Source organism: Hypanus sabinus, chromosome 17 (assembly GCF_030144855.1).
Source record: "Hypanus sabinus isolate sHypSab1 chromosome 17, sHypSab1.hap1, whole genome shotgun sequence".
In the NCBI taxonomy this organism is placed as follows: Eukaryota; Metazoa; Chordata; class Chondrichthyes; order Myliobatiformes; family Dasyatidae; genus Hypanus; species Hypanus sabinus.
The window spans coordinates 70,910,477-70,937,380 of NC_082722.1; the positions used below are offsets into that span (position 1 = coordinate 70,910,477).

The following is a 26,904-nucleotide window of genomic DNA, read 5'->3' on the forward strand; positions in this document are numbered from 1 at the left end:
TTGTAACCATGACTGCCTCTGCTGCTTCCTCTGAAGCTTTTTCCATCTCCACGCTACCCTTTGAGTGAAAACTTGCTTCTCAGTCCCCTTTAAATCTTTGCCCTCTCACCTCAAACCTATTCTTGGTCGTAGATTGCTGAATTGTCAGACGGCATCTGGAGAGGGCATCTACTTGAAGTTAGCATGTGCTGGGGTGGGCATTACCAGTCAACGTGCTTTTTGTTTTTCCCTCACTCTCTCCCTCTGTCTCCCGTTTATCTTTAGTCACCAGTAGTTTCAACCCTTCTGTCATTTCTCACATTGTACATTTCTCTGCCCCTCCTTAGTCTATTTCTCACTTTGTCTTTCTGTGTCTCCCTTTTACCCCCCCCCCACCCCACTCCACACCATTTCTATGATGACCATCTTTGAAGAAGTACGAGACATGGTGTGTTGGAAATGATACAGTGTCTATAACAGTCTCAGACAAACCCAACCTCGCTGTATAACTCAAGCATCCTATGCTACACAATGACCCAGTGAGTCACTCTGTACCCAATCCAGTACAATCATGTCCTTCCTTAGTCTATGGGAAGAGGGATCTCAGAGTTGTATACTGCATGAATACTTTGACAAAAAATTTACTTTGAAATGAATGAACTGTTGATGTGTCAGGTTGAAACTCTTCATTTCCAGAGTCGCCGCCTGACCTGCTGAGTTCCTCCAGTATTCTATGGTGTCTTTCACAACTTCAGGGCACCCCAAAGCACCTTACAGTCAATCGAACCACATCAAAAGAATTGTCATTGCAATGTAGGTAGTGTGGTGCCCAATTAGTGTACAGCAAGACCCTGGAAGCAGTGGTGTAATAATGGCCAGGCAATCTGTTCCAGTGAACATAATTCCAGGACAAATATTGGCCAGGGCACTTTGAATAATACCCTAGGATCTTTCATGTCCAATTAAGAAAGAAATGTGAATCTGGAATTCTTCTAGAGAGATGGTACTCTGAAACAGTATCATTTTCTCAGTTCAGCACTGGTGTAACAGCGAGATGTCCATAGACACATCTAGATATCCGTTAGGGAATGCCACTGACTGGCACTTTCCATGCTGCTGGAATACATTCTAAAGGTCGCACTGAAGCTCTGTGCAGACACCACAAAAGCTCGGTAGGGAAGGACCACGGTGTGGAGTTCTTCTGCTGTTGGACAGGAAGAGGCCAAGTTGGGTGAGAAAGCTCCTTTAGTATTGTAGTAGTGTACAACTACAGGCTACATGAATGACAATGGTGCTGCTTTTAAAATGTAATTTACCACCATGAACATATCATCTACAAGTGTAAGAATGAAAAGGTGTTACATGGTTTATTCTTGTAAATAGTTTTTATTATGAATGTCATCGTCGTCATTATGTACCAAATCATTATGACGTAGGCAGTTATGGTCAACGACCATGATTGTTCTTGGCAAAATTTTTCTACAAAAGTGGTTTGCCATTCTTCTGTGCAGTGTCTTTACAAGACAGATAACCCCAGCGATTATCAATACTTTTCAGAGATTGCCTGCCTGGCGTCAGTGGTCACATAACCAGGGCTTGTGATATGCACCAATTGCTCATACAGCCATCCACCACCTGCTCCCATGGCTTGATGTGACTCTGATCGGGGGCTAAGCAGGTGCTACACTTTGCCCAAGGGTGACCTGCGGGCTAGTGGAAGAAAAGACTGTTTTACACTTCCTTTGCTAGAGGCGTATTTCCACACCGCCACCCACAATAAGGTATATTTTGGAATTATTTGTCTGGGTCATGGTTTCAAGTATGTGAAAGTGGGATTTGAACCCTTGTCATTACGACCAATTCAGGAGACCAGCCATTGATCCGTAACTGACCAGTCAGAGAGGCAGATTCAATCTATTTGACATTTTCTCAGTGCCACTATACTGCCTGCTGTGTATCAAAGTTAGCATTCAATTATACGAGGGGTGAGTCATGGCCTAAGTTAGAAGGAGGTGAGTTATTAACTTCAAACTTTCTGCATAATCATTCAAAGAGTTCAGCATGGACATGGACATCTCCTTCTACACAAACTTATCAATCACATGCTGTGGACACTTTCTGGAGGTCCAAGATCCGTATGCTCCACAGCCGCTGGACTAAGTGTGTAAATGTAGGAGGGAACTATGTTGAAAAATAAATGTGCTAGGTTTTCTAAAATTGACTCCTTCTACTTTAGGCCACGAACTTATCAATCACCCCCCCCCCCCCCCCCCCCCCCCCCTACTGTGGATATGGACAGCAGTCAGTCACAGTGAGCACACTAGAGCCAACAGGCTCCCAAGGTGTTTCCTGTAGAGTGCATTTAATGGATGAATATTCCATTGTTAATTAACATGATTGCAGGCAAGAATTACATCAAAGGAAATAGATAGATACTTTATTGATCCCAAAGGAAATTACAGTATCACAGTAGCATTAAAAGTGCTTAGATATAAATATTAGAAAAGAAGAAAGAATAAAAAATAAGTGACCACAAACAGTCTAACAGGAGGGTGTCATCACTTCTCTGGCTCCAGGTTGACTCATAATAGAGTTTAATGGCCGAAGGTAAAACTGACGTGATATAGAGCTGTTTGGAGCAGCGTAGTTGGCTAAGAGTGCTTCCTGTTCGGCTATGGTGGCGTGCAGAGGGTGAGAAATATTGTCCAGAATTGCCAGGATTTTCCATAGGGTCCTTTGTTCTACCACAGTCTCCAGTGTGTCCGGTTTGACTCATATAACAGAGCCAGCTTTCCTTATCGGTTTATTGAGCCTGTGGCATCACCCGTGCTCCAGCACACCACCGCATAGAAGATCGTACTGGCAACAGTGGATTGGTAGAACATGTGAAGGAGAGGCCTGCATACTCCAAAGGACCCCAGTCTCCTCAGGAACTAGAGGTGACTCAAATAGATTTTCCTACTGGCATTCGTCTGTTCTTTCTCCTGTCACTTTCTTTCAGTGGCACGGTAGCATCGCAGTTGGTGTAATGCTGTTAAAGAGGTGCAATTCTGCCACTGTCTGCAAAAAGTTTCCACATTTCCCCATGACCAAGTGCATTTCCTCCCACATTCCAGAGATGAATGGGTTAATAAGTTGCACGCAAACTATGTTGGTGCCGAACGCATGGTGACACTTACGGGCTGCCCCCAGCACACCCTTGGACAGGGTTGGTCAATGACGCAAACAATGTATTTCACTGTATGTTTTGATGATTCGATGTACCTGTGACAAATAAGATAATCTTAAATCTAATCTTCCTTATTTTCAATCTCACACCCTATTTTTCACACCCACACACAACTTACTGCATTTCTCATACACCCTCTCACTTTCTCATGGTCTATTCCCTCTCACACCTTGTCTCACTCACACAAAAGCTCCTCAGGCATGGAGGTTTATGCACATTCTCCTAGTCACACAAAACGCACACTCCCCCCTACAATTTTCCAGACAGTCCCCTTAATCTCTGTCACACACACTCATATAACCGCGCTCTCTCTCTTTCTCACTCTCTCTCACCCTCATGCTTCTCTCTCTCTCTCTCTCTCTCTCTCTCTGTCTCATACACACACGTAATTTTACCTGTGTAAATTGTATGAAAGGATAACCAGTTAGTGTAATGGTTAACAACATCAATGTTTGGCATACAGGCCACAGAGAAGACTTCTACAGCAAGTTGTTATTTAAGACACAGATCTTGTCATTGTCCTAGAGAATTTGGTTCCTAAGGTTGTCGTAGCTGGGAGTGGTAGTGGGGTTAATCTCCCATTACCTATAAATTGCTTCAGATGGCGTGTGACTCTAACAGCCTCTGACAACCAGCTCCAAATCTTGGCCTTCACGTGTGGCTTAGCTACTAGGCCCGGCGAAACTATTTCTGCTGACAAGAGATGGGACAAAGGCGGACCACTGTCACCGCAAAACCAGTTGCTTCGGACAGGTGGGGCTCGTCAGCCTTGGTCGGCAGCCCACCTAAGAGAAGGAAAACTCTGATTTTAAACCTTGCAGCCATACCCACCCATGGGAAAGTCTTTGGGAGTAAATCCCGAGGAAGAAATCTGGAGCCGGGGTTCCTAAGGCAGTTTAATGAGTTAGATCTTTATTCTTTGGAGCGTAGAAGGTGGAGGGGGGACTTGATAGAGGTATTTAACATTATGAGGGGGAGATATAGAGTTGATGTGGATTGGCTTTTTCCATTGAGAGTAGGGGAGATTCAAACAAGAGGACATGAGTTGAGAGTTAAGGGGCATAAGTTTAGGGGTAACACGAGGAGGAACTTCTTTACTCAGAGAGTGGTAGCTGTGTGGAACGAACTTCCAGTAGAGGTGATAGAGGCAGGTTCAATATTGTCATTTAAAAAAAAAAATTGGATAGGTATATGGACAGGAAAGGAATTGAAGGTTATGGGATGAGTGCGGGTCTGTGGGACTAGGTGAGAGTAAGCGTTTGGCACAGACTAGAAGGGCCGAGATGGCCTGTTTCCGTGCTGTAGTTGTTATATGGTTATTTATGATGGTTACAACTTCACTCTGGCAACCTCTGCGATGACACTGGTGCCAAGCTGTATCGGTGCTTGCCCTTCCCTTGGACTACATCAGTGACGTGGAGAGGTGTATCCGCAGGCATGGGGAACAGTCGGTTCCTCAAATCTTCCTGCCCAGGCTTGCACACTGGAGAGGACACAGCCCACCAGAGGCGCAAACCCATGATCCTCTCTGATCAACAGCTGCCTGCTACTAGAATCATTCAGCACAGAAACAGGTGATTCAGTCCAACAGGTACATCTGTGCCAACCAAAATACCCCATCCAAACTGGGCCCATTTGCCAGCAGTTGGCCCATAACCATCTAAGCCTTTCTAACCCGTGTACCTGCCCAAATGTGCTTTCAACTTTGTTGCTGTACCTGCCTAAACAACTTCCTTTGATTGCTCATACCACATACATACCACACTTTGTGTAAAAAAACTTAGCTCTCAGGTTTCTATTAGATCTTTCCCCTCTCACCTTAAACCTTACCCTCTGGTTTTTGATCCCCCCCAACCCATTATCTGATCTGGAACCTGAAACATTAACTCTCAGCACAGCATTTTCCGTTTTACTTTCTGGTTATTTTTACCCTGCTGTTTGTGAGGACATTCCATGCATTAATAGCCAGACTTGTATTACATTCTATCAGTGATTACACTTTAAAAAAAAGGGTCATGGTCTGCAGAGCACCATGGAACAACCTGCGGGTATAATAGCTACTGTATGAATGCAAGTTTGTTTTTTATCAGTGATCTAGATCTCTGAACAATTCTAATTTTCTCCCTAGCTCACCATTCCCCACTCATTGCTTTAGTTTTTAACAGCGGTGCCCAATAACACAGGGGCGCCATAGTAGCACAGTGGTTAGCATGGCGCTGTTACAGCTTGGGGCGTCAGAATTTCAATTCCAAAGTCACCTGTAAGGAGTTTGTCCTTGAGAGCACATGGGTTTCCTCTGGGTGCTCTGGTTTCCTCCCACAGTCCAAAGCTGTATCGGTTAATAGGCTAATTGTTATTGTAAGTGCTGCTGTGATTAGGCTGGGATTTAATAGGTGGGTTGCTAGGGAGTGCGGCTTGTTCAGCCAGAAGGTATCTCTAAATCAAATAAAAAAATAAACAAGCAGGACCCAACTTGCTCGCTTGGCTAATTCAGGGCTCGGAACAAGCGTCAACTTTGTCAGTCCATACCCGCTCTTGTGCCACAATGAGGTCACTCAGAGTGGAGGAGCAACACCTTCTATTCCATCTAAGCAGTCTCCAACTTGATAGCATGAATATCGATTTCTCCTTTTGGTAAAACAGTATCCATCCTTCTCCTATTCTCCACTCTGACCTTTTACCTCTTCTCACTTCCTGAGTTAGCCAAAGAAGTGCCTGTCACTTCACCTGGGTCCCCAGCTCCTTCCCTTTCTCCTATGGTCCACTCTCCCCTCCTATCAGATTCCTTCTTCTCCAACCCTTGACCTTTCTCACCCAGCTGGCTTCACCTGTCACCTTCCAGCTCGCCTCTTGCCCCTTCCCCCATCTTTTTATTCTGGCATTTTCCTCATTCCTTCTCAGTCCCTGATGAAGAGTCCCGGCACAAGATTTCGACAGTTCATTCATTTTTATAGATGCTACCTGACCGGCTGAGTTCCAGCATTTTATGTGTGTTCCTTTCTGCCAACCCCCCTTCGTTTAAGTTTTGTAGCAGATACCCTCTCAATAAATTACTTCACTTCTAACAGTCTGTGCAAAGCAACCTCCTAAAGATAGGTAGAATTGGAAAACAGCCAGCAGTATATGACTCTTGAGAGATTTGTGCTGAAACCACTTCACAAGTGACATGTTTTCTCTCTGTAGTTAATGGGTATTTATTAGGAAGTGATGATTTCTCCACAAGAAGATAGATGTCTGACAATATCTTTGGATTTATCGAAGAGCAAGGCAGTATATTTAATCGTGCTCCTGAGTTTCATTGCAGATTAGCCTCTGTGTTTGGGCGCAGTTGGGAATCTTTGGCTTCCTGCACAGATGTGTTCCTGCAGCTGGAAGACATCCAACCTGCTAATAATAAAATCTGTTCAGTCAAGCTTGGGGAGTGATTTAAGATCTGCCCCCGGGGTGTGTGGCCGCTGTGTGAGAGCTTTAATAAGCCATATACTTTGGAAATAGTTCTTTGTAAAGAAGAAAATTCAGGTGGTTTCTAAAACAAATTGACAACAGTATTCGACACTATCATATTTATTTGAGTGTCACAGAGTGAAATATTTTATCTCTGATACTTTTCAGTGTTCTTCATGAGCGGCATCTGTAGCCACCCTCATTTTGTCATTTAGGAACAATTTCTTCTCTGTTATCAGATTTATGAATGGACAGTGAACTCATGTTCACTACTTCACACTTTTTTTTTATTTTGCATTACTTATTTTTACACACACACACACACACACACACACACACACACACACACACACACACATACACACACATTTCATATATATGTATTTCTTACTGTAATTTATATTTTTATATACTGCACCTGGAAAGCAACACATTTCTTAGCACGTGCCAGTGTGCTAAACCTGATAATAAACCTAATTTTGATTCTGTCTCTAAGGAATTTTTACATTCTCCCCATGACCATGTGGATTTCCTCCACATGCTCCAGTTTCCTCCCATGTCCCAAAGATGTACTGGTTGGGGTTAGTATTATGTTGGCACTGGAAGTGTGGCAATGGTTGCGGGCTGCCCACAGCACATTCTTGGACTATGTTGTTTGTTGACATAAATGGTGCATTTCACTCTGTGTTTCGATGTGCATGTGGCAAGCAAAGCTTACAGTATCTTTAAACTTTTGAGTGGGTGAGGGGTTTTCTCTTTGGAATTACACAACCACTCCACAGTCTCTCACCTCCTCTGCTTCATTCAGTTAACATAGAGCAGAGGGTCCATGGGCCCCTTGGATAATGTTAAGGGTCCATGGCATGAAAAGGTTGGGGATTCCTGACAAAATGCAAGTAATTTCACTATGTAATGGTAGCTCTTGTGTTTGCCATATCGAGCACTGAAACAGACCCATGCAGTCTATAAGCACCCAATTACACAATCTTATCAAAAACATTCCTATTGATTCCCTCCAGAATCCATACATCCACACACTAACAGCAATCTTCTTTGGCCATTTTTTTGTATTTATTTATTTAGTTGTACAATAGGGCACAGCCTCAGAATAGAAGGATGTCCCTTTAGAACAGAGACAAGGATGAATTTCTTGAGGCGGACTGGTGAATCTGTGGAATTCATTGCCAGAGAAACCTGTGGAGGCCAAGCTATTGGGCATATTTAAACTGGAGGTTGAAAGATTCTTGAATAGTAAGGGTGTCAAAGGTTACTGGAAAAGGGAGGAAACTAGGTTTGAGAAGGATAATAAATCAGCCATGATGGAATGATAGAGCAGAATCAGTGAGCCGAGTGGCCAAATTCTGCTCCTATGCCTTATGGTAATAGGCCTTTCTGGCCTAACGAGCCAGTGTTACTCCAATTTAAACTCCCATCTCTTCAGGATGCAGGAAGGCAATGGAGCACCTATGGGGAAACCCTCATGGTTATCAGGAAAACATTAAACATAAAAGATCAGCTTTATTTGTCACAGGTACATTGAAATATTGAAGCATACAGTGAATGCTTCATTTGTGTCAGCAATCAACAGAGTCCAACTACGTGCTAGGGCCAGTCTGCAAGTGTTGACAGGCTTACATAGCATGAACACATTTTACTAACCCTAACCCTTACGTCTTTGATCTGTGGGAGGAAATGGGAAAACCTGGAGGTTATCCAGGTGGCTGTGGGGAGAATGTCCAAGCTCATTACAGACAGTAGCAGGAATTGAGCCCTGCTCACCGGCTCTGAAGTAGCATTACACTAATTGATACACTACTGCACTAGTTCACGCAGCCTCCAGAAAGACAGCTGTGGGAGGTCAGGACCGAATTGGGGTGAATGAGGTTGCAAGGTGCAACCCTTGGTCCTACCATTACTTTGCTTAAACATGTACATTTTCAGAATGTCCTTCAGAACAAGGCAAGAAATTTAAAACCAACGTACCAAATTGCACGTTGAGTCAGGAAGCAGTGGGCCCTCTTATACCTTCTCTTCTCCTCACTTGCCCATTACTTACCCCTGGTGCCCTTCCTCCTTCCTATTCTCCCATGGTCCACTATCCTATAAGATCCTTTCTTCAGTCCTTTACCTCTTCCACCTACTCAGTTCATCTTCCCCCTCACATGGTTTCACCTGTCACCTTCTAGCTTGACGTCCTTGGGTCCAGACGAAGGGTCTCGGCCTGAAACGTTGACTGCTCATTTCCACAGATGCTGTCTGACCTGCTGAGTTCCTTCAGCTTGTTGTACGTGTTGCTTTGACCCCAGCATCTGCAGTCTACTTTGTGCTTACCTTCTAGCTTGCACTCCTTCCCTTCCCCCACCTTCTTAGTCTGGCCTCTTCCCCTTTCCTTTCCACTCCTGATGAAAGGAGTTGGCCCAAAACTGTTTATCCTTCTTCATAGATACAGCCTAACCTGCTGAGTTCCTCCAGTATTTTGTGTGCGTTGCTCTGGATTTCCAGCGTCTGCAGAATCTCTTCTATGTCTGCTATATTTCTTAACAGAGGTTTTATATCAATAGATGAATCTCTTTGCTTATCTCATTGAATGATAGAGCACCCAGATTGGGAGACTGGTGCCTGGCATTTAGTCAACATGATTGGTCCAAGTAGCCTTCCAGTGAATTTGGAAGTTATGATGTGGCGCAGTAGCGCTGTGGTTAGCACAATGCTTTACAGTATCAGCAAACATCACAAATATGCGGACCAGCTAGCCCATACCTGACAATGCTGGACACATTTTTGGGAGGAATTCCCTTCAAATTCTTGATACTTCCTAAACATTTTGCCTTCATTAGAGCGTCATTTATGTCCCTATAATGAGTAAGAGTTTAACACACAACCTGAAAGCCTGAGAATGGTGAGCCACCCACTTTGCCCCAGTGAAGATGGACAATCAGATTGGATTTTATGGTAAGACAACGAACTCTATTATGCTTATTGTTCTATTATTTATTTATTGAGTATGCCCGCAAGAAAACGTATCTCGGTGTTGTATATAGTAACATATATGTTCTTTGATAATAAATTTACTTTGAACTTTGAAAGTGCTGAGGAACTCAGCAGGTCAGGCTGTATCTATGGAGGGAAATAAACTGTTGACGTTACAGTCTGAGACCCTTCATCGGGGCTAGAAAGGAAGGGGAAAAAGAAGAGAGAATAGGAAGGTGAGGGGAAGGGAAAGAGTACAGGTTGGCAGATGATAGGTGAAACCAGGTGAGAGGGAAGATAGGAAGGTTGAAATCAGAAGCTGGGAGGGGCTGGGTGGAAAAGGTAAAGGGCTGAAGAAGAAGGAATCTGATTGGAGAGGGGAGTGGACCATGGGAGAATGAGAAGGAGGAAGAGCATCAAAGGGAGGTGATAAGCAAGTGAGATGAAGAGAATTGGCTTTGATTTGAGGGTGACACATTGGTTAGCTTAACACTATTATTGCACAGTCTCATGAATGCATGGAACGACAGCCAATCTACTGGAGGAATTCAGTGGATCAAAGAGTCATAGAATATTAGAATAAAGAAGCAGGCCCTTCTGCCCATTGTACCCATGCTGATTTGATCTGTTGCCAAGTCCCATCTATCTGTACCTGTATGAAGGCCCTCCATACTCTTCTCATCCATGTAGCTGTCTAAAATTTCCTTAAATGTTGCAGTTGAACCTGCATCTTATCACATCTGCAGCCAGCTCATTCTACATTTACATCACCCTCTGAGCGAAGAAGCTTACCCCTCTGTTTCCCTTAAATATTGCGGCTTTCATCCTATACCTGTGACCTCACGTCTCTCCCAACCCCAGGGGGAAAAAGCCAGTGTGCATTCAACCTGTCTTTTATAGGCGTGCAATAGTCTCGAGAGACCATGGATTTGTGCCTTGGAAGGTTTACAGGGCGCAGGCCTGGGCAGGGTTGTAGGGGAGACCGGTAGTTGCCCATGCTGCAAGTCTCTCCCCTCCTGGCCACCAATGTTGTCCAAGGGCACCGGTGTCGTTGCAGAGCAATGTGTTGTTAAGTGCCTTGCTCAAGGACACAAACACGCTGCCTCAGCTGAGGTTCGAACTAGCGACCTTCAGATCACTGGACCATCGCCTTAACCATTTGGCCACGCGCAAACACTCAACCTATCTGTACCCCTCATAATTGCTATACCTGCATAAGATCTCCCTTTATTCTCCTGCGCATCAGAGGATAAAGTCCTAACCTATTGAAAGTTTGAAGTAAATTCATTATCAGAGTGCTTATATGTCACCATATATGACCCTGAGATTCATTTTCTTTTGGGCATACTTAATAAATCTATAGTAGAATAATAACCACAATAGAATCAATTCCTAATATTCCTAACCTACTGGGACTTATGGGGCAGAAAGGTAGTGTAGCGGTTAGCATAACCATATTATAGTGCCTGTGAGCCGGGTTCATTACCCCCCTCTATCTCTAAGGAGTTTTTACATTCTCTTTGTGACCGAATGAGTTTTCTCCAGGTGCTCCGGTTTTCTCCCACAATCCAAAGAGAGGGTTAGTAAATTGTGGCATGCTATGTTGGTGCCTGAAGCATGGTAATACTTGCGGGCTGCCCTCAGCACAGCCTTGGACTGTGTTGGTTTTGACACATGTCAAGTCAAGTCACTTTTATTGTCATTTCGACCATAACTGCTGGTACAGTACACAGTAAAAATGAGACAATGTTTTTCAGGACCATGGTGTTACGTAACACAGTACAAAAACTAGACTGAACTACATAAAAAACACCGAGAAGAAAAAACAACTACACTAGACTACAGACCTACCCAGGCCTGCATAAAGTGCACAAAACAATGCAGGCATTACAATAAATAATAAACAGGACAATAGGGCAGACAAATGACGCATTTGGCTGTATGTTTTGTTGGTCGTGTGGCAAATGAAATTAATCTTCATCCTGAGTGTGATTGAAGGTCGACAGTTCAGGTGGGTAGCGTACATGTCAGCAGCTCAAGTGAATCTGATGAGGTGACCAGGAGGATGGATAGACAAAGAACATGGCAGGGCTTAGAGTTGACAGAGAACGGTGGTAGGTGTTCCATTTCTTGGTCCGTACACTCAGTGTGTCTTCTTTCCATTCCGTAGGCCTCAGTACGGTGGCAAGTTCTGCCTAGGATCCACCCGGACCTATCAGATGTGCAACATCCAGGCCTGCCAAGGCAACGGCGTTGATTTTCGAGCTCAGCAGTGTGCCGAGTACAACAGCAAACCCTTCAGGGGGTGGTATTACAAGTGGAAGCCCTACACAAAGGTTGATGGTAACTATTCAAATGCTGCATTTTAATGGGGCTTCATTAAGAGTGTGTATGAGTCTCAAGTGCTTCCCCGTCCAAACCTTGGGCTACTGGCTGGAATTCTGCTGTGCCTGGCATGTACTTGCTACCTGTACTGTACCGGACTCCGCTTTCAGCCTGTCTCACCCCAAACATCGCAAATTCCATTCCTTTCTCCTTCCTGATACTCAGATCCACGTTAAAAAACCTCAGCTGCCTGTCCTGACAGCAAATTCCACTTTCTTACTATCGAGCTATAAAGCTAGCAGACCCTTCAGCCCGTCAGGCCTGTGCTAAACATTAATAACCCATTACTACTAATCTTACAGTATTCCCAGTTTTTAAATCTTCCACATATTCTAATCAACTTTCCCAAGATCGTGCCTACACACCGGTAACAAATTACAGGGAACAATTAACTCAGCAGTCTGCATGGTACACAGAGCACAGTAGAAACAGAATCTAAATCAGGTTTAATATTGCCAGCATATTGTGGCGAGCATTTTGTCCACGATGACAGATGAGAAAAGCTCGTTTATCTCAGCTTGTGTCTTTATTGCGACAAGCACAAAAACAGAACGGGTGCTATGACCCGGGGAGAGATCCCTCTCACTCATATACTGATGAGGGAGGTGATGATGACACACTGGTTACAGTTAGGGTGACTCACAGACATACATGTAAGTAAATGTATAACCCAGGGGTGGGCAAACTTTTTGACTTGTGGGCCACAAAGGGTTCTAAAATTTGACAGGGGGGCCGGACCAGGAGCAGATGGATGGAGTGTTTTGGTAATACACCTCATAAGAGAAAATAAAATATCATGGGATACGTAGAAAACATGTGCTTTAATTTCAATTGAAAATGAACAAATGCATTACAACAAAATATCTGTCTTTGAAGTCCCATGGTATTTAGCTATTTATTGAAATAACTTTTAAAACACTGAAAATTAAATGAATAAAATACAGCTTTTTTTAAATAGTAACAGTTATTATTTTAAAGCACTGAAAATTCTGTTATCCTTCAAGATATTATCATCATCACTCTCCTCCTGACTGTCTTTATTTCAAAAACGGTAGGAAATGCAGGTCTACTTGTCCTGCTCCTTCTTATTCAATTGTCCCCTGTGCCAAAACTCAACAACGACCAGCACAATGAGAGAACATTGACAGCGCGCCAGTATGCGGAGCGCGTTATTTGATCTGAAGCGCATTTTTTATTTTGAGAACGTACATGCACCTGCGCACTACTCATGTCCATCACTTAATAGAAATGACATGTAACATGTAAGGCTCATTGAAAAAAATATTTTCAAATGCATTTATTACATAACACAACGAAGAAACTTATTTTTAATTTCAGTGGGAACAGTGTTGTTGGTCTCCCTTTTTAGCCAGCGCATCAAAGTCTGGATTTAGTTTTGTTGTGGCGATTCTCAGGATGGATCTGAGGTGTTGGTTAGTTAACTTGGATCTGTGGCTGGCTTTGTTGATGTTCATGACGCTGAACGCCTGTTCACACAAATAGGTGGAGCCGAACAAAGAGTAAAGCGCAAATGTGGAGTAATACGCTGCACCTCAACAAAGGTCAATGTGTAGCGGTGTGCTACATGCAGCGCTAAAATTACGACACAGAGTCGGTAACTGCAGTCGAAGAAAAAAACTTTATTCGAAATCCCCAGCCTCACTTTTAAGCTCCCTCAACCTGCCCCCCGTGGCGCAGAGGCTCCAAAGCTCTGTGCTCGCAAATCCCCGCAGGCTATCTCCCTTAGCCGGAACGCTGGCTAATTGTGAGCCGGTTCGGATGTGCCAGGAAATAGGTCGCCACAAATGTATATAGAGTGCGTCATCTATTGGGAAAACGCCAGAATTGCGGGGAAAAAAACGTTAACAAGGTTTATTAATATAATTTCATCAAGTTCTCCGGGCCGCATATGACCCGCGGGCCGTAGTTTGCCCATGCCTGGTATAACCCAAGCTAAAATGTAGCAATAAATGAACTTGCACATCCCACCATAATCCCGTGAAAGCATTTTAAACAAGGACAATAAATAGCAATAGCCGCTAGGAATTCTGGGTCAGGCTGTCGACCAAGCCCCTTCCCCCCAACCCCAGAGCGTTACACTGCCCCCACCTGAGGGTTCAGCCATCCCCAACAACCCCAGAGTCCAAAAGTCCCGGTGGTGGTCAGAGACGCAGCTGGGTTGCTGAAGGGTGTGTGTAGCCACCCTCCCAACCCCATCCCCAAAGGAGGCACTGTCTGCTGAGGCAAGAGGCAGGGCGCTCAAGAGTGTCACTGCCTCCCTGTAGCCTCACTGGGTTGGTGGTGGCCGAGGGCCAATATGGTGCCAGCTGGTCCTGGTGCAGCACGGCTGTCTTCCACCGTTCAGGCAACCGCACCCCAATGTACCACACAGGAGATGGGATTAATCACCTCTCCCAACAGATTCCCAGCTTGGGGGGTTGCTCCTTCTTCTGGGTGGGGCAAATGTGGCCCCCACCATGTACTGCAGCATTGGCACCCTAGGCTGGTGGTCCTGCCCCTTCTGGGACGTGCGAGTGTCACAACAGTGCACGAACGACTCCACGTCCTGCCTGTACCCAGGCCCGACGAAGCATTCACGGAGACCGCCCGACATCTTTGCAACTCTGAAATGGCCGGCCCCCGCCAGCCCGTGCGCCAGCCAGGCCAGTAGAAGCGGTTGCACAGCTTGCCCAATGTCTTTGTGGCCCCGGAATCGCTGCTCCCGCCAGCCTGTAAGCGAACTGCAGCTCTGTGGTGCCAAGCCCTCAGGGGACCACCAGCCGCAGGAGATGTCTGCTGTTGACAGAAAACGGCTACCACTGGAATAGCACCTTAACAGTGAGAGTATAGGGCTTTGTTCTCTGGGTCCAGGGCGGAGACCTCTACCCACTTTGGCTGCCGTCCCACACTCACCATCTCCTCATCTAGGCCAGCATGGGGTCGCTCACCTGCTGGTTGCTGCTGGTCAGTGGTGGGTAGGTCTACCTGGCTGTTGGCTGCCACCGCTTGCCCCTGGTTCTGCTGGGCCGCTGTGAGACTGGTAGTGGTTGTCCTGCACCTACCTGGACCTCTTCCTGCAGCTGCCCTGCCGGAGAGCCACGGCTTCAGCGCCGAGATACAGTGTTGCCCCCCGACGCATCCACACACCCAGTCGGAACAGCCGGCCTAGGCTCCCAGACGTCGGGCAGCCACACCTCCTGCCCCACTGTGTTTCTCCCCACTGCGATACGCAGCCACCTCTTCCCTCTCATCCCTGCAACCGTCGGCGGGGGCCATAGCCAGCTGGACTGCCGTTATTGTTCATCCAGGTGGGGATGGCTGGTCCGTGTTGGGGCAGACACAGGGACTGGTGATGGTTGACCTCGTGTATACCATTCACACAGTACAAAGACACTTGTTCAGTTTATCCAGGTTAGTCTCCAAACTTGGACACTCCATAACTACTAAAATCTCCTTTGCATCCATCCCATTGAAAATCCCTGCTGAATTGTAAAGACCTCAATTGTGTCATCTTCTGCTTTGTGGTCACACGGTACGGTAATCCCTGCGGTGAGCCACATAGCCCTGCATACAATTTATTTCCCCTTCAGTTAGGCCATTCAGCCATCGTGGCTGATTTATTTTCCCTCTCAACCCCATTCTCCTGCCTTTTCCCCATAACCTTTGATGTATTACTAATCAAGAACACATCAACCTTGGCTCTAAATATACCCAATGACTTGGCCTCCACAGCCACTGGTGGCAATGAATTTCACAGATTCACCGCCACCTGGCTGAAGAATTTCTGCTTTATCTCTGTTCTATAGGGAATTCCTTGTATTCTGAGGCTGTCCTCTGGTCCTAGACTTCTCCACTATAGGAAACATCCTCTCCACGTTCACTCTACCTGGGCCTATCAATATTCAATAGGTTTTAATGAGGTATCCCCCTACTTTACTAATCTTCAGTGAATACAATCCCTGAGCCATCAAACATTCCTCATACATTAACCCTTTCATTCCCAGAATCATTCTTGTTACCCTCCTCTAGACCCTCTCAGATGCCAGCACACCCTTTCTTTTATAAGGAGCCTAAGGCTGCTCACAATATTCCAGGTGTGGTCTAACCAATACCTTATAAAGCCCAGCATTACATCCCTTCTTCATTCAGTTTAATATTCTGAATTCTTGATAGGACATCACAGATTATTTAGAATGGTTTCAAATTAAATCCTAACACAGTGTGTTAGCCAAGGTTTACACCTTCATATGCCATCATTTTCTGGTTGTCAGACCACTGCTATAAATGAGGATTTGCTGTGTGCAAATTGGCTGACTGGTGATACATGTAGAGTTCAGAATTATACTTAGAGTGCCTATAAAAAGTATTCATTCCCCCACCCCCCCCAGAGTTTACATGTTCTATTGTTTTACAACATTGACTCACAGTAGTAATTTGGCTTTTTGACACTCATCAACAGAAAAAGTCTCTTTGGTGTCAAAGTGAAAACAGAGCTCTACAAAGTGATCTAAGCTAATTACAAATATAAAACACAAAATAATTGATTGCATAAGTATTCACCCCATCTAATATGACACACTGGTGCAGGCAATTGGTTTTAGAAGTCACGTAATTAGGTAAATGTAGTTTTCTTTTTGGAGACCGATGTGCAATCAAGGTATTTCAATCGATGGCATTAAAAATAAACCTTTATCTGGAAGGTCTGTCTATAACCTGTAATCAGTAACCTGGCAAAAACTACACCATGGAGACAAAAGGATACTCCAAGCAACTCTAATACAGTGTTCAGAAAACCATAACTCAGGGAAGAATGGATAGTTTTCTGAGCACTCTATCTATCTCCAACTTTGTTTTTACCCTGTGGCAATTTGAGTCTGTGGGCAATTCAACTAGAAGTGGCTTCACTTCTATTTCTGAGAAGACATTCGAAAACAGCTAAGCAAAATGGATTCCTGCAAGTTTTAATCCTATAAAACCAGGCAGAGTGATTTTAAAATAATGTTGGTTATTAATGAGAAAAGCATAGGATTCAGTGGAGCGAGATCTTCACCCAGAGAGAGGGGAGAAATGAGGAACTCACTACCTTGAGGAGAACCTGAGGTGAAGATAACCAATCAACAAGTTGTAGATGTGGTTGAATGAAGAAGAGTTTGAGAAGGGATTTGTGGATCAATAAAGTACGTCTATCTGTCTGTCTGTCTGTTTGTGTTGTAGGAGCACTAGCCATTTGGCCTGTTGATGTAATACTATGCTACTTTCAGGAATTGATTCTATCACTGGCTAATCTTCTGAAGGAGCATTTTCATAGTTGTGAAGTATCTGTTCTCAATCATTCTTGGTTCCTGGGCTTCCATTGCTGGAGTACCATCACTGATGAGGTTTAGCCATTGTTTACTGCTGTCTAAACATATCTTATCAGAACGGCCCCGGGGATTAGCCTGTGGATCAAACTGACATGAGTCCAGAGACTGATGTGTCTGCCTTCTGTCTCTTCCTGTCACCATCTGATATAATCTGCAGCTCATAAAGACCAGTACAAGTGAATGGCAGAAAGCTATACAATTCTGGCTTCTGCCCTGTGACGTGGTTTTAAGTAATGATTTTGATTTTGTACTTGCAGATGAAGATGTTTGCAAGCTGTATTGCATTGCTGAGGATTTTGATTTTTTCTTCGCCATGTCCAACAAAGTGAAGGATGGTACCCTTTGTGTTGAGAACAGATTTGATGTCTGCGTTGACGGCATGTGTGAGGTGAGGTGCTGAATACTTCCTGTTGTGGATAGGCTAAAGCAACATGGGGGCCCATTATAACAACACTTCCCTTTTTTTATACTCTAGAGATCTGCAGGGTTCCTATTATTAAAAATCACAAAGAGAATATATTTTGAAGAAAGGAATATATGAGGACTGTTGTAGAACAGAGGGACTGGAAATATAGATCCACAATTCTTTGAAAGTGGCATCACAGGTAGAAATCTTTTGGCATACTGGCCTTCATAAATCAAAGTACTGAGTACGTGAGTTGGGATGTTATGTTGAAGTGGTGTAAGATGTTGGTGAGGCCTAATTTGAAGCGTTGGATGCGGTTTTGGTCACCTATGTACAGGAAAGTTGAAAATAAGATTGAAAGAGTGCAGAGAAAATGGACAAGGATCTTTCCAGGGCTTGAGTTATAAGGAAAGTTTGAAAAGGTTAGAACTTTATTCCTTGGAGTGTAGGAGAATGAGGGGAGATTTGATAGAGGTATACAGAATTATGAGGGGTATAGATAGGGTGAATGCAAGCAGGCTTTTTCTACTGAAGTTAGATGAGACTGGAACTAGAAACCATGGGTTAAGGGTGAAATGTTTAAAGAGAACATAAGGGGGCAACTTCTTACTCAGAGGGTGATGAGAGTGTGGAACGAGTGGCCAGCGGAAGCAGTGGATGCGGGTTTGATTTCAACATTTAAGAGAAATTTGGATAGGTATATGGGGCAGGGAGGGCTATGGTCTAAGTGCAGATCAAATGGACTAGGCAGATGAATAGTTCAGCATGGACAATGTAGTCCGAAGGTCCTGAATTTGTGCTATAGTCTTCTATGACTCTGTGAGACATGCCTCAATAATCTCTCACTGAACACGATAGGTAGCTGACCCTCAATAAGATTTTAGTGCTGGAATTGGTTTGCTGTTCTCACATGACCGACATGCATTAAAGTGCTTGTCTTGCATAGTTTATACAGATCACATTGCATTGAGCTAGAACAAGTTAAAGCTATAATAATGCTGAATAAAGTAAAAGCTACAGAGGAAGTGCAGTGCAGATAAACAATAAAGTGCAAGATCATAATAAGGTTGATTGTGAGGTTAGAAGTCCATCTTATCATAGAAGAGGTTCATTCAAGTGGGATGGAAATTGCCCTTGAACATAGTAGTATGTAAAAACATAGCAAAGACCTTCAGCTTTTACCCGAAGGGAGAGGGGAGATGGAAGAATGGGAAAATCTCGGGTGCCTAAGACCTTGAGCAGTACTGTACATCAAGATAGGATGCTTTTTATAGTAGGTTGATAAAAATTGGCAAGGGTCAACAGGGACATGTCAAATTTCTTCAGCCTCCTGAGGAAGCAGAGGTGTTGGTGAGCTCGCTTCAGGATCTGGGTGTGAGAGCGATAGATATAAATTCTTTCTGCACAAAAGAACAGTCAAGCAAGGACTGCTTCATGCCTCTCTTCTGTCTGAGGGACATTGCAAGCAGCCCAGAATCATTCTGATTGCCTGCACTTCCCATCCACTGTTGACCTGACGTACAGCTTGGATGTTGGAAATGGTCAGGGGTAGGGGGAAGGGAGTAGTAAAACTGGTTAACTCATTGATTAGCTGGGGTCAAACAGAATGGAAAGGCCCAAGGCGAGGGCAATTCTCAATCTGTGTTAAAGTAGTTATTCTAACCTTAATCCTTAATTGGTGAACTGTTTCTTCAGGCAGTGGGGTGTGACCGAGTTCTGGGGTCAAAGGCCACCATGGATGCTTGCGGAGTGTGCAACGGAGATAATTCAACTTGCAAATTCTTTCAAGGGCAATACCTTCAGCAGCACCGGGCAAACGGTAAGTGCATCTAGTACATAGAACATTACAGCACAGGAACACACCCTTTCGCCCATAATGTTGTGCAGATCTAGTTAAATTAATAAGCAAATGGCCAACTAAACTAATCTCTTCTGCCTACATAATGTGCATCCCTTTTCATTTTCCTCACATTCATGTGCCTATCTATCATGTTTGTTAATGTATCAGCCTCTACCGCCACCCCAGGCAGTGCATTCCAGACACCCATCACTCTGTGTAAATAAAACTTACCCTTAAAACATCCCCGTATACCTCTAACAGACATCTGTGGAGGAGTGTGTAACACATTCATCTAGTAATGTCTCTTGGAAAGCATTACTTAAATACCTTTGGCAGATCTGCTCGAACTTAGAAAACCATCCTGCGTCCAACAGAGTCTCATAGGTTCAAAGAAACAGGGTTTTAGTACTGAAAAAATATTATTGGTCCGTACATATATCACAGGAGTTTCTGTGATGCTGGAAATCCAGAGCAGCATTCACTAAGTGCTGGAGGAGCTCAGCAAATCTATGCAGTGGAATAAATGGTCAACATTTCGGGCTGGGACCCTTCACCATGAATGGGAACGAAGTAGAGAGAAGCCAGAATTAGAAGATGTTGTGGTTGAAGGGAAGGAGTACAAGCTGGAAGGTGTTAGTGAAGACAGGTGAGGAAGTGATATGCTGCCTGACCTGCTGAGTTCCTTCAGAATTCTGTACGTATAATTCTGTATTAATCCAGCTGCCTTATGGCTTATCATGGGGTGTCATGGTAGCATTGCGGTTAGCACAATGCTATTAGAGCTCGGTTTGAAGTTTAATCCCTCCATCCTCTGTATGGAGTCTGGACATCCTCTCTGGAATGCGTGGGTTTTCTCCGGGTGCCCTGGTTTCCTCCCACAGTCAAAAGATGGACTGGTTAGAATCTGTGCTGGAGGATGTTGGCAAGTTAGGCAGAATCTGCTGAAAGAGCTGGTCAGGTCAGTCAGAGTCTGTGATGGAGGAACTCTGTCGGTCAGTCGGAGGAACTCTGTCGGTCAGTCAGAGTCTGTGATGGAGGAACTCGGCAGGTCAGTAAGAGTCTGTGATGGAGGAACTCTGTAGGTCAGTCAGAGTCTGTGATGGAGGAACTCTGTCGGTCAGTCAGAGTCTGTGATGGAGGAACTCGGCAGGTCAGTCAGAGTCTGTGATGGAGGAACTCGGCAGGTCAGTCAGAGTCTGTGATGGAGGAACTCGGCAGGTCAGTCAGAGTCTGTGATGGAGGAACTCGGCAGGTCAGTCAGAGTCAGTGATGGAGGAACTCGGCAGGTCAGTAAGAGTCTGTGATGGAGGAACTCTGTAGGTCAGTCAGAGTCTGTGATGGAGGAACTCTGTCGGTCAGTCAGAGTCTGTGATGGAGGAACTCGGCAGGTCAGTCAGAGTCTGTGATGGAGGAACTCGGCAGGTCAGTCAGAGTCTGTGATGGAGGAACTCGGCAGGTCAGTCAGAGTCTGTGATGGAGGAACTCGGCAGGTCAGTCAGAGTCTGTGATGGAGGAACTCGGCAGGTCAGTCAGAGTCTGTGATGGAGGAACTCGGCAGGTCAGTCAGAGTCTGTGATGGAGGAACTCGGCAGGTCAGTCAGAGTCTGTGATGGAGGAACTCGGCAGGTCAGTCAGAGTCTGTGATGGAGGAACTCGGCAGGTCAGTCAGAGTCTGTGATGGAGGAACTCGGCAGGTCAGTCAGAGTCTGTGATGGAGGAACTCGGCAGGTCAGTCAGAGTCTGTGATGGAGGAACTCGGCAGGTCAGTCAGAGTCTGTGATGGAGGAACTCGGCAGGTCAGTCAGAGTCTGTGATGGAGGAACTCGGCAGGTCAGTCAGAGTCTGTGATGGAGGAACTCGGCAGGTCAGTCAGAGTCTCTGATGGAGGAACTCGGCAGGTCAGTCAGAGTCTGTGATGGAGGAACTCGGCAGGTCAGTCAGAGTCTGTGATGGAGGAACTCGGCAGGTCAGTCAGAGTCTGTGATGGAGGAACTCGGCAGGTCAGTCAGAGTCTGTGATGGAGGAACTCGACAGGTCAGTCAGAGTCTGTGATGGAGGAACTCGGCAGGTCAGTCAGAGTCTGTGATGGAGGAACTCTGTAGGTCAGTCATTGTCTGTGATGGAGGAACTCTGTCGGTCAGTCAGAGTCTGTGATGGAGGAACTCTGTAGGTCAGTCAGAGTCTGTGATGGAGGAACTCTGTAGGACAGTCAGAGTCTGTGATGGAGGAACTCTGTAGGTCAGTCAGAGTCTGTGATGGAGGAACTCGGCAGGTCAGTCAGAGTCTGTGATGGAGGAACTTGGCAGGTCAGTCATTGTCTGTGCTGGAGGAACTCGGCAGGTCAGTCAGAGTCTGTGATGGAGGAACTCTGTAGGTCAGTCAGAGTCTGTGATGGAGGAACTCTGTAGGTCAGTCAGAGTCTGTGATGGAGGAACTCTGTAGGTCAGGCAGAGTCTGTGATGGAGGAACTTGGCAGGTCAGTCAGAGTCTGTGATGGAGGAACTTGGCAGGTCAGTCAGAGTCTGTGATGGAGGAACTCGGCAGGTCAGTCAGAGTCTGTGATGGAGGAACTCGGCAGGTCAGTCAGAGTCTGTGATGGAGGAACTTGGCAGGTCAGTCAGAATCTGTGGTGGAGGAACTTACTTGAGCTGAGAACCTTCATCTGGACTGGCAGAAACGTGAGGAGAATAAAACAGAGTTAGTGTAGGATTGGTCCCTGTTGATTAGTGTAGAGTTGGTGGACCTATGAACTCTCTGACCGTGAGACATGCTTAGCTTGATTTGTCGCATGTACCCAGTAAAATACATTGTTTTGCGTCAACAACCAACACATTTCGAGGATTGCGCTGGGAGCCGTTTGCAAGTGTTGCCACGTTTCCAGCACCAACACACAATCCTGCAACTTACTCATCCTAACCTGTACGTTTTTGGAATGTGGGAGGAAACCAGATCACCTGGAGAATTCACTAACTCTTTACAGACAGTGGTGGGAATTGGACTCCAGTTGCTGGCGCTGTAAAACACTGTTCTAGCCACTATGTTGTCATAGTGTTCTATGTACAATAGCTGCGTGTTTTAATCTTACAGTTGCACTGACTGTAATAGAACCAAGCGCTGAGAGAGGCTTCCATCGATCAAGGTTGACCATGGATGTTGCATCCTAGTTGTCAAGATATGCAAATCTGCGGAGTCAAATATGGAGAGAAAGCTGTTGCCCATGTAGCAAACTCCCCCTCTCCATGCATCTGATGAACGCAAAGGAACAGGAAAGACCAATACTGTTTGGCACCAGCAGCTTCGTAGGAATTGCCAGTCAGTGTTACACCTTAGGGGCTCCAACACTCTGTTTTTCCCAAGGGGTTTACTCCCGAAGCCTTCTCCATGAGTGAGTATAGCTGGAAAGCAACAGTGGTTTGAGATCAGAGTTTTCCTTCTCCTAGATGAGCTGTCAACCACAGCTGATGAGCCCCATCTTCTGGAAGCAACTGGTTTTAAGGCTCCAGTAAACCCACTTTGGCCCCTTCTCCTGTCAGTACAATTGTTCCACTGGGCTTAGTAGCTAAGCCACATGTGAAGGCCTGGAACTGGACTTGGTTGTTAGAGGCTATCAGAGGTGCATCCCATTGGGAGCATTTAATAGGTAGTGGGAGCTTGTCCCCATTACCGCCCCCGTCATCAATATCAACTTTGAGGAACCAGGCACAGGAAGAATAGAATAGAACAATCACAACTACACAACTGAGCTGGGGGTGACTTTCTGCGCTACTGTTTCATTGAACACAAATCTCAAAAGATGCAAGTCACTGGGAACAATTTTAGCTTATTATGATCACATAATGCTCATGGTTCCTAACAGTTTCAGAGACGCTTTTTCATCTCCACTTAGTCAGTATTAAATACATCCCTCTGTGATCTAATGAATCTGATTGCTTTGAGTTATAAATCTGGAACAAGAAATGCAGTTTGGAGTGAGATTTGGGTCTACTATCTTCCCACAAGATGTCTGCATACATCATTTGAAAATATACTAAAAAAATTTTATAGGATCTAATAGAACCTTACACTCTGTTACCATGTTTGAGTGGGTCTGGTGTGGTTCTTTCTTCCGCTCCTCCATTTGATCAGATCGTGACCTCAGCCTAAATTATCTGCCTTGATATTTTATCCCTGGATATCCGCAACATGTGATGAGGAGGCAAAGTGGTTAAGCTACAGGTGAAATAGGCAGAGGCCTGAAGTTTTGATGAGCAGATTTATGAAAATGGGAAGTGTACATCCAAATTTATTTATCAATATATATTGATTGGTTTTCATCAATCAATATATTGATTACAGGAGATGGGGTGTTATGTTGAAACTATGTCAGGTGATGGTGAGGCTTAATTTGGAGGATTGTGTGCAGATTTGATCACCTACAGGAAAGATGTAAATAAGATTGAAAGTGTAAAAGAAAATTTACAAGGATGTTGCTGGGGCTGGAGTTATGAGGAAAGACATGAATAGGTTAGGACTTTATTCCTTGGAACTTTGAAGATTGAGAGGAGGTTTGATAGAGGCATACAAAATAGTGAGGAGTATAGACAGGGTAAATGCAAATAGGCTTTTCCATTGAGGTTGTCTGGGACTACAACCAGAGGTCATGGGTTAATGGTGAAAGGTGAAAAGTTTACGGGGAACATGAGGGGAAACGTCTTCATTCAGAGGGTTGTCAGAGTGTTTGCTGCCAGTGCAAATGATGCATGCCATCTTGGTTTCAATGTTTAAGTGAAGTTCGGATGGTAGAGGTACGGAGAGCTGTGGTCCCAGTTCAGGTTGATGGGAGTAGGTATTTTCTAGATGGACCGAAGGACCTATTTCAGTGCTACACCTTTCTATAGCTACTCTATGACTATTCAAGGGATGTGGTCTTCACAGGCTGAGCCAGCACTTAATTGCCTATCACTTGTTCCCCCCTTGAAAGTGGTGGTGAGCTGTCTTCTCGAATCACCGCCATCTCCGAAGAGTGAAGGAGTTCAACAATTTTGACCCAATAACCATAAAGGAAAGGTGATATATTTCAAAGTCAGATGGTGTGTGGCTTGGAGGGCAACTTCCAGCTTGAGGGTCTTCCAATACTCTTGCTGCCCTTGTTCTATAAGCTGATCGAGGTTGTGGGTTTGAATGTGTCATCTAAGGAGTTCTGGTGAGCCAGTACTCAAATGAATTTGGAATAATGGACAGGTAACAATGACCCGGAAACAATGGAACTGATCTAACATTCTTCATCTACCATCCTTATCTGGACTGGTTTAGGTTCATCTAAGGGCTTGAAATTAGTCCTGGTTTATGTGGTTATTAGGGATGGATAACAGCTGTTGCTCTTGTCTGTGAAGCAACATCCTAGGAATAAAGTCTTGAAAGCTTCAGTTGTTCCCCGAGATGTAAAATCTTAAGAAGGTCCTTCCCGATGTTCCTCCTAAATGATTTAATTCTACGATTGCGCCCCGTTTGATTTTGATCTCCATGCTAGAGGGAATATCTGAACCTTCGGAATCCTTTCCTGATCTTGGCTCCCACTGCTGCCTGTAAGGAGTTTGTACATTCTCCCTGTGACTGAATGGATTTTCTCTGAGTGCTCAGGTTTCCTCCCACAGTCCAAAGACGTAGTATGTGGTAGGTTAATTGGTCATTATAAATTGTCTCGTGACTGGGTTAGGGTTAAATCATGGGTTGCTGGGCATTGTGGCTCAAAGTGTTGGAAGGCCTGCTCCACGCTGTATCTAAATAAAATAAAAATAAAAAAAATATTGCCCTACTTTTCTCATTGAAATGGAAGTGTGCATCAAGTTTGTACAATTTGTCATAATGTTTTCTTCAGAATCTCAGGGTTATCTTTATTTAACTGTAAGCTATTATTATTTTCAAATCCCGGTGTTGTCAACCATTCAGTCTTCAATTAAACAATTATTGTCTAGCTTGGGTCTTGGATGCAGCGTAAAATAATGGTAATATTAAAAGGAAGTCTAGCTATAGTTAATGCATACAAAGTGCTGGAGGAACACAGCAGGTCACATAGTGTCTATGGCGAGGCATAAGCAGTCTGCTTCAGGCCAAGACCCTTTATCAGCACTGGAAAGGAAGGGGGTAGAAGCCCGAATAGGAAGGTGGGGGAAGGAAGGAATACAAGCCAGCAGGTGAGAGGTGAAGCCAGCAGGTGAGTGTGATGGTAGGTGGGTGGGGGGAGAGGGCATGAATTGAGAAGCTGGGAGGTGATAGGTGGAAAAGGTAAAGGGCTGAAGAAGAAGGAACCTGATAGGAGGGGAGAGAGGACCATGAGAGAAAGGGAAGGAGGAGGGGTACCAGGGAGAGGTGATAGGCAGGTGGGGAGGGAATGGGCAAAGGGGGAGCCAGAGTGGGGAATGGAAAAGGAGAGGAGGTGGAGGAGAGAGTTCTGATTAGATCCCATGCTTCTGAATCACAAGACAGAGAACACACTTAGGGATAAATGTTTTTATTTCATTTCAAGATATAGCACAGTAACAGACCCTTCTGTGCTGTACATTGGACCTGATGTGAGCAATTAACCGACTAACACGTATGTCTTTTTGGATGTTTGAATGATCTTGCTTTCCACCCCAAGTCACTCCTCTCCCTTTGCCTTGAAGAGTACTATGCTGTTGTTACCGTTCCTGCCGGGGCTCGCAACATCCACGTGCGCGAGCTGGAGATCTCCACTAGTTACCTGGCCGTGCGCAACCTGACGGGCAAGTACCACCTGACTGGAGATTGGACCGTTGACTGGCCAGGGAAGTTCGTCTTCGCAGGAGCCGAGTTCAGCTACCAGCGTTCTTTTGACAAACCCGAGAGCCTGTTTTCAGCCGGACCGACTAATGAGTCGCTCGTCTTTGAAGTGAGTCGTTTTTTTATGCCCCCTTCTTGTACGCTCCCGTCACTTGTGTGTCCCACAAAATTACCCGTGACAGCTTGGCAGCTGGCTGGAGGATTCAGTGGGATTGGTGCCACTGGGGAGCTCTCCTCCCAGCTTCTAATTTAATTACAGCCCATCGCAGTTTTCTGAGAACGATTTCCCCAGCGAAAAAGTTTTCTAAATGGCCAGCACTTAATCACTGCAGAGATGCTGGAATGAAAGGGTGATGTGTGTCCCGTGCACAGTATTTTCATCATTAGATTCTCAGCTTTGAAAAGGAACTGTTTGTGGTTTCTTTTATTTCTCATTCAGAATGAGAATTAAAATCCCAGACAGTGTGATGTAATGGCTGGGTCCTCATCTTATTGAGGCAGATGAAAG

At 45.0% G+C, this 26,904-nt stretch overlaps 1 protein-coding gene across 2 annotated transcripts in view; it reads left to right on the forward strand.

The window, feature by feature from the left end:
• adamts18 (ADAM metallopeptidase with thrombospondin type 1 motif, 18) overlaps window positions 1–26,904 on the forward strand; it is a 309,638-nt gene that overhangs the window by 213,174 nt on the left and 69,560 nt on the right. For both annotated transcript variants that reach the window (XM_059993277.1, XM_059993276.1), the window contains 4 exons: window positions 11,793–11,965; window positions 17,628–17,758; window positions 19,472–19,595; window positions 26,261–26,505. In XM_059993277.1, coding sequence (XP_059849260.1) covers window positions 11,793–11,965; window positions 17,628–17,758; window positions 19,472–19,595; window positions 26,261–26,505 — 673 coding nt within the window. The remainder of the gene's footprint in view (window positions 1–11,792; window positions 11,966–17,627; window positions 17,759–19,471; window positions 19,596–26,260; window positions 26,506–26,904) is intronic.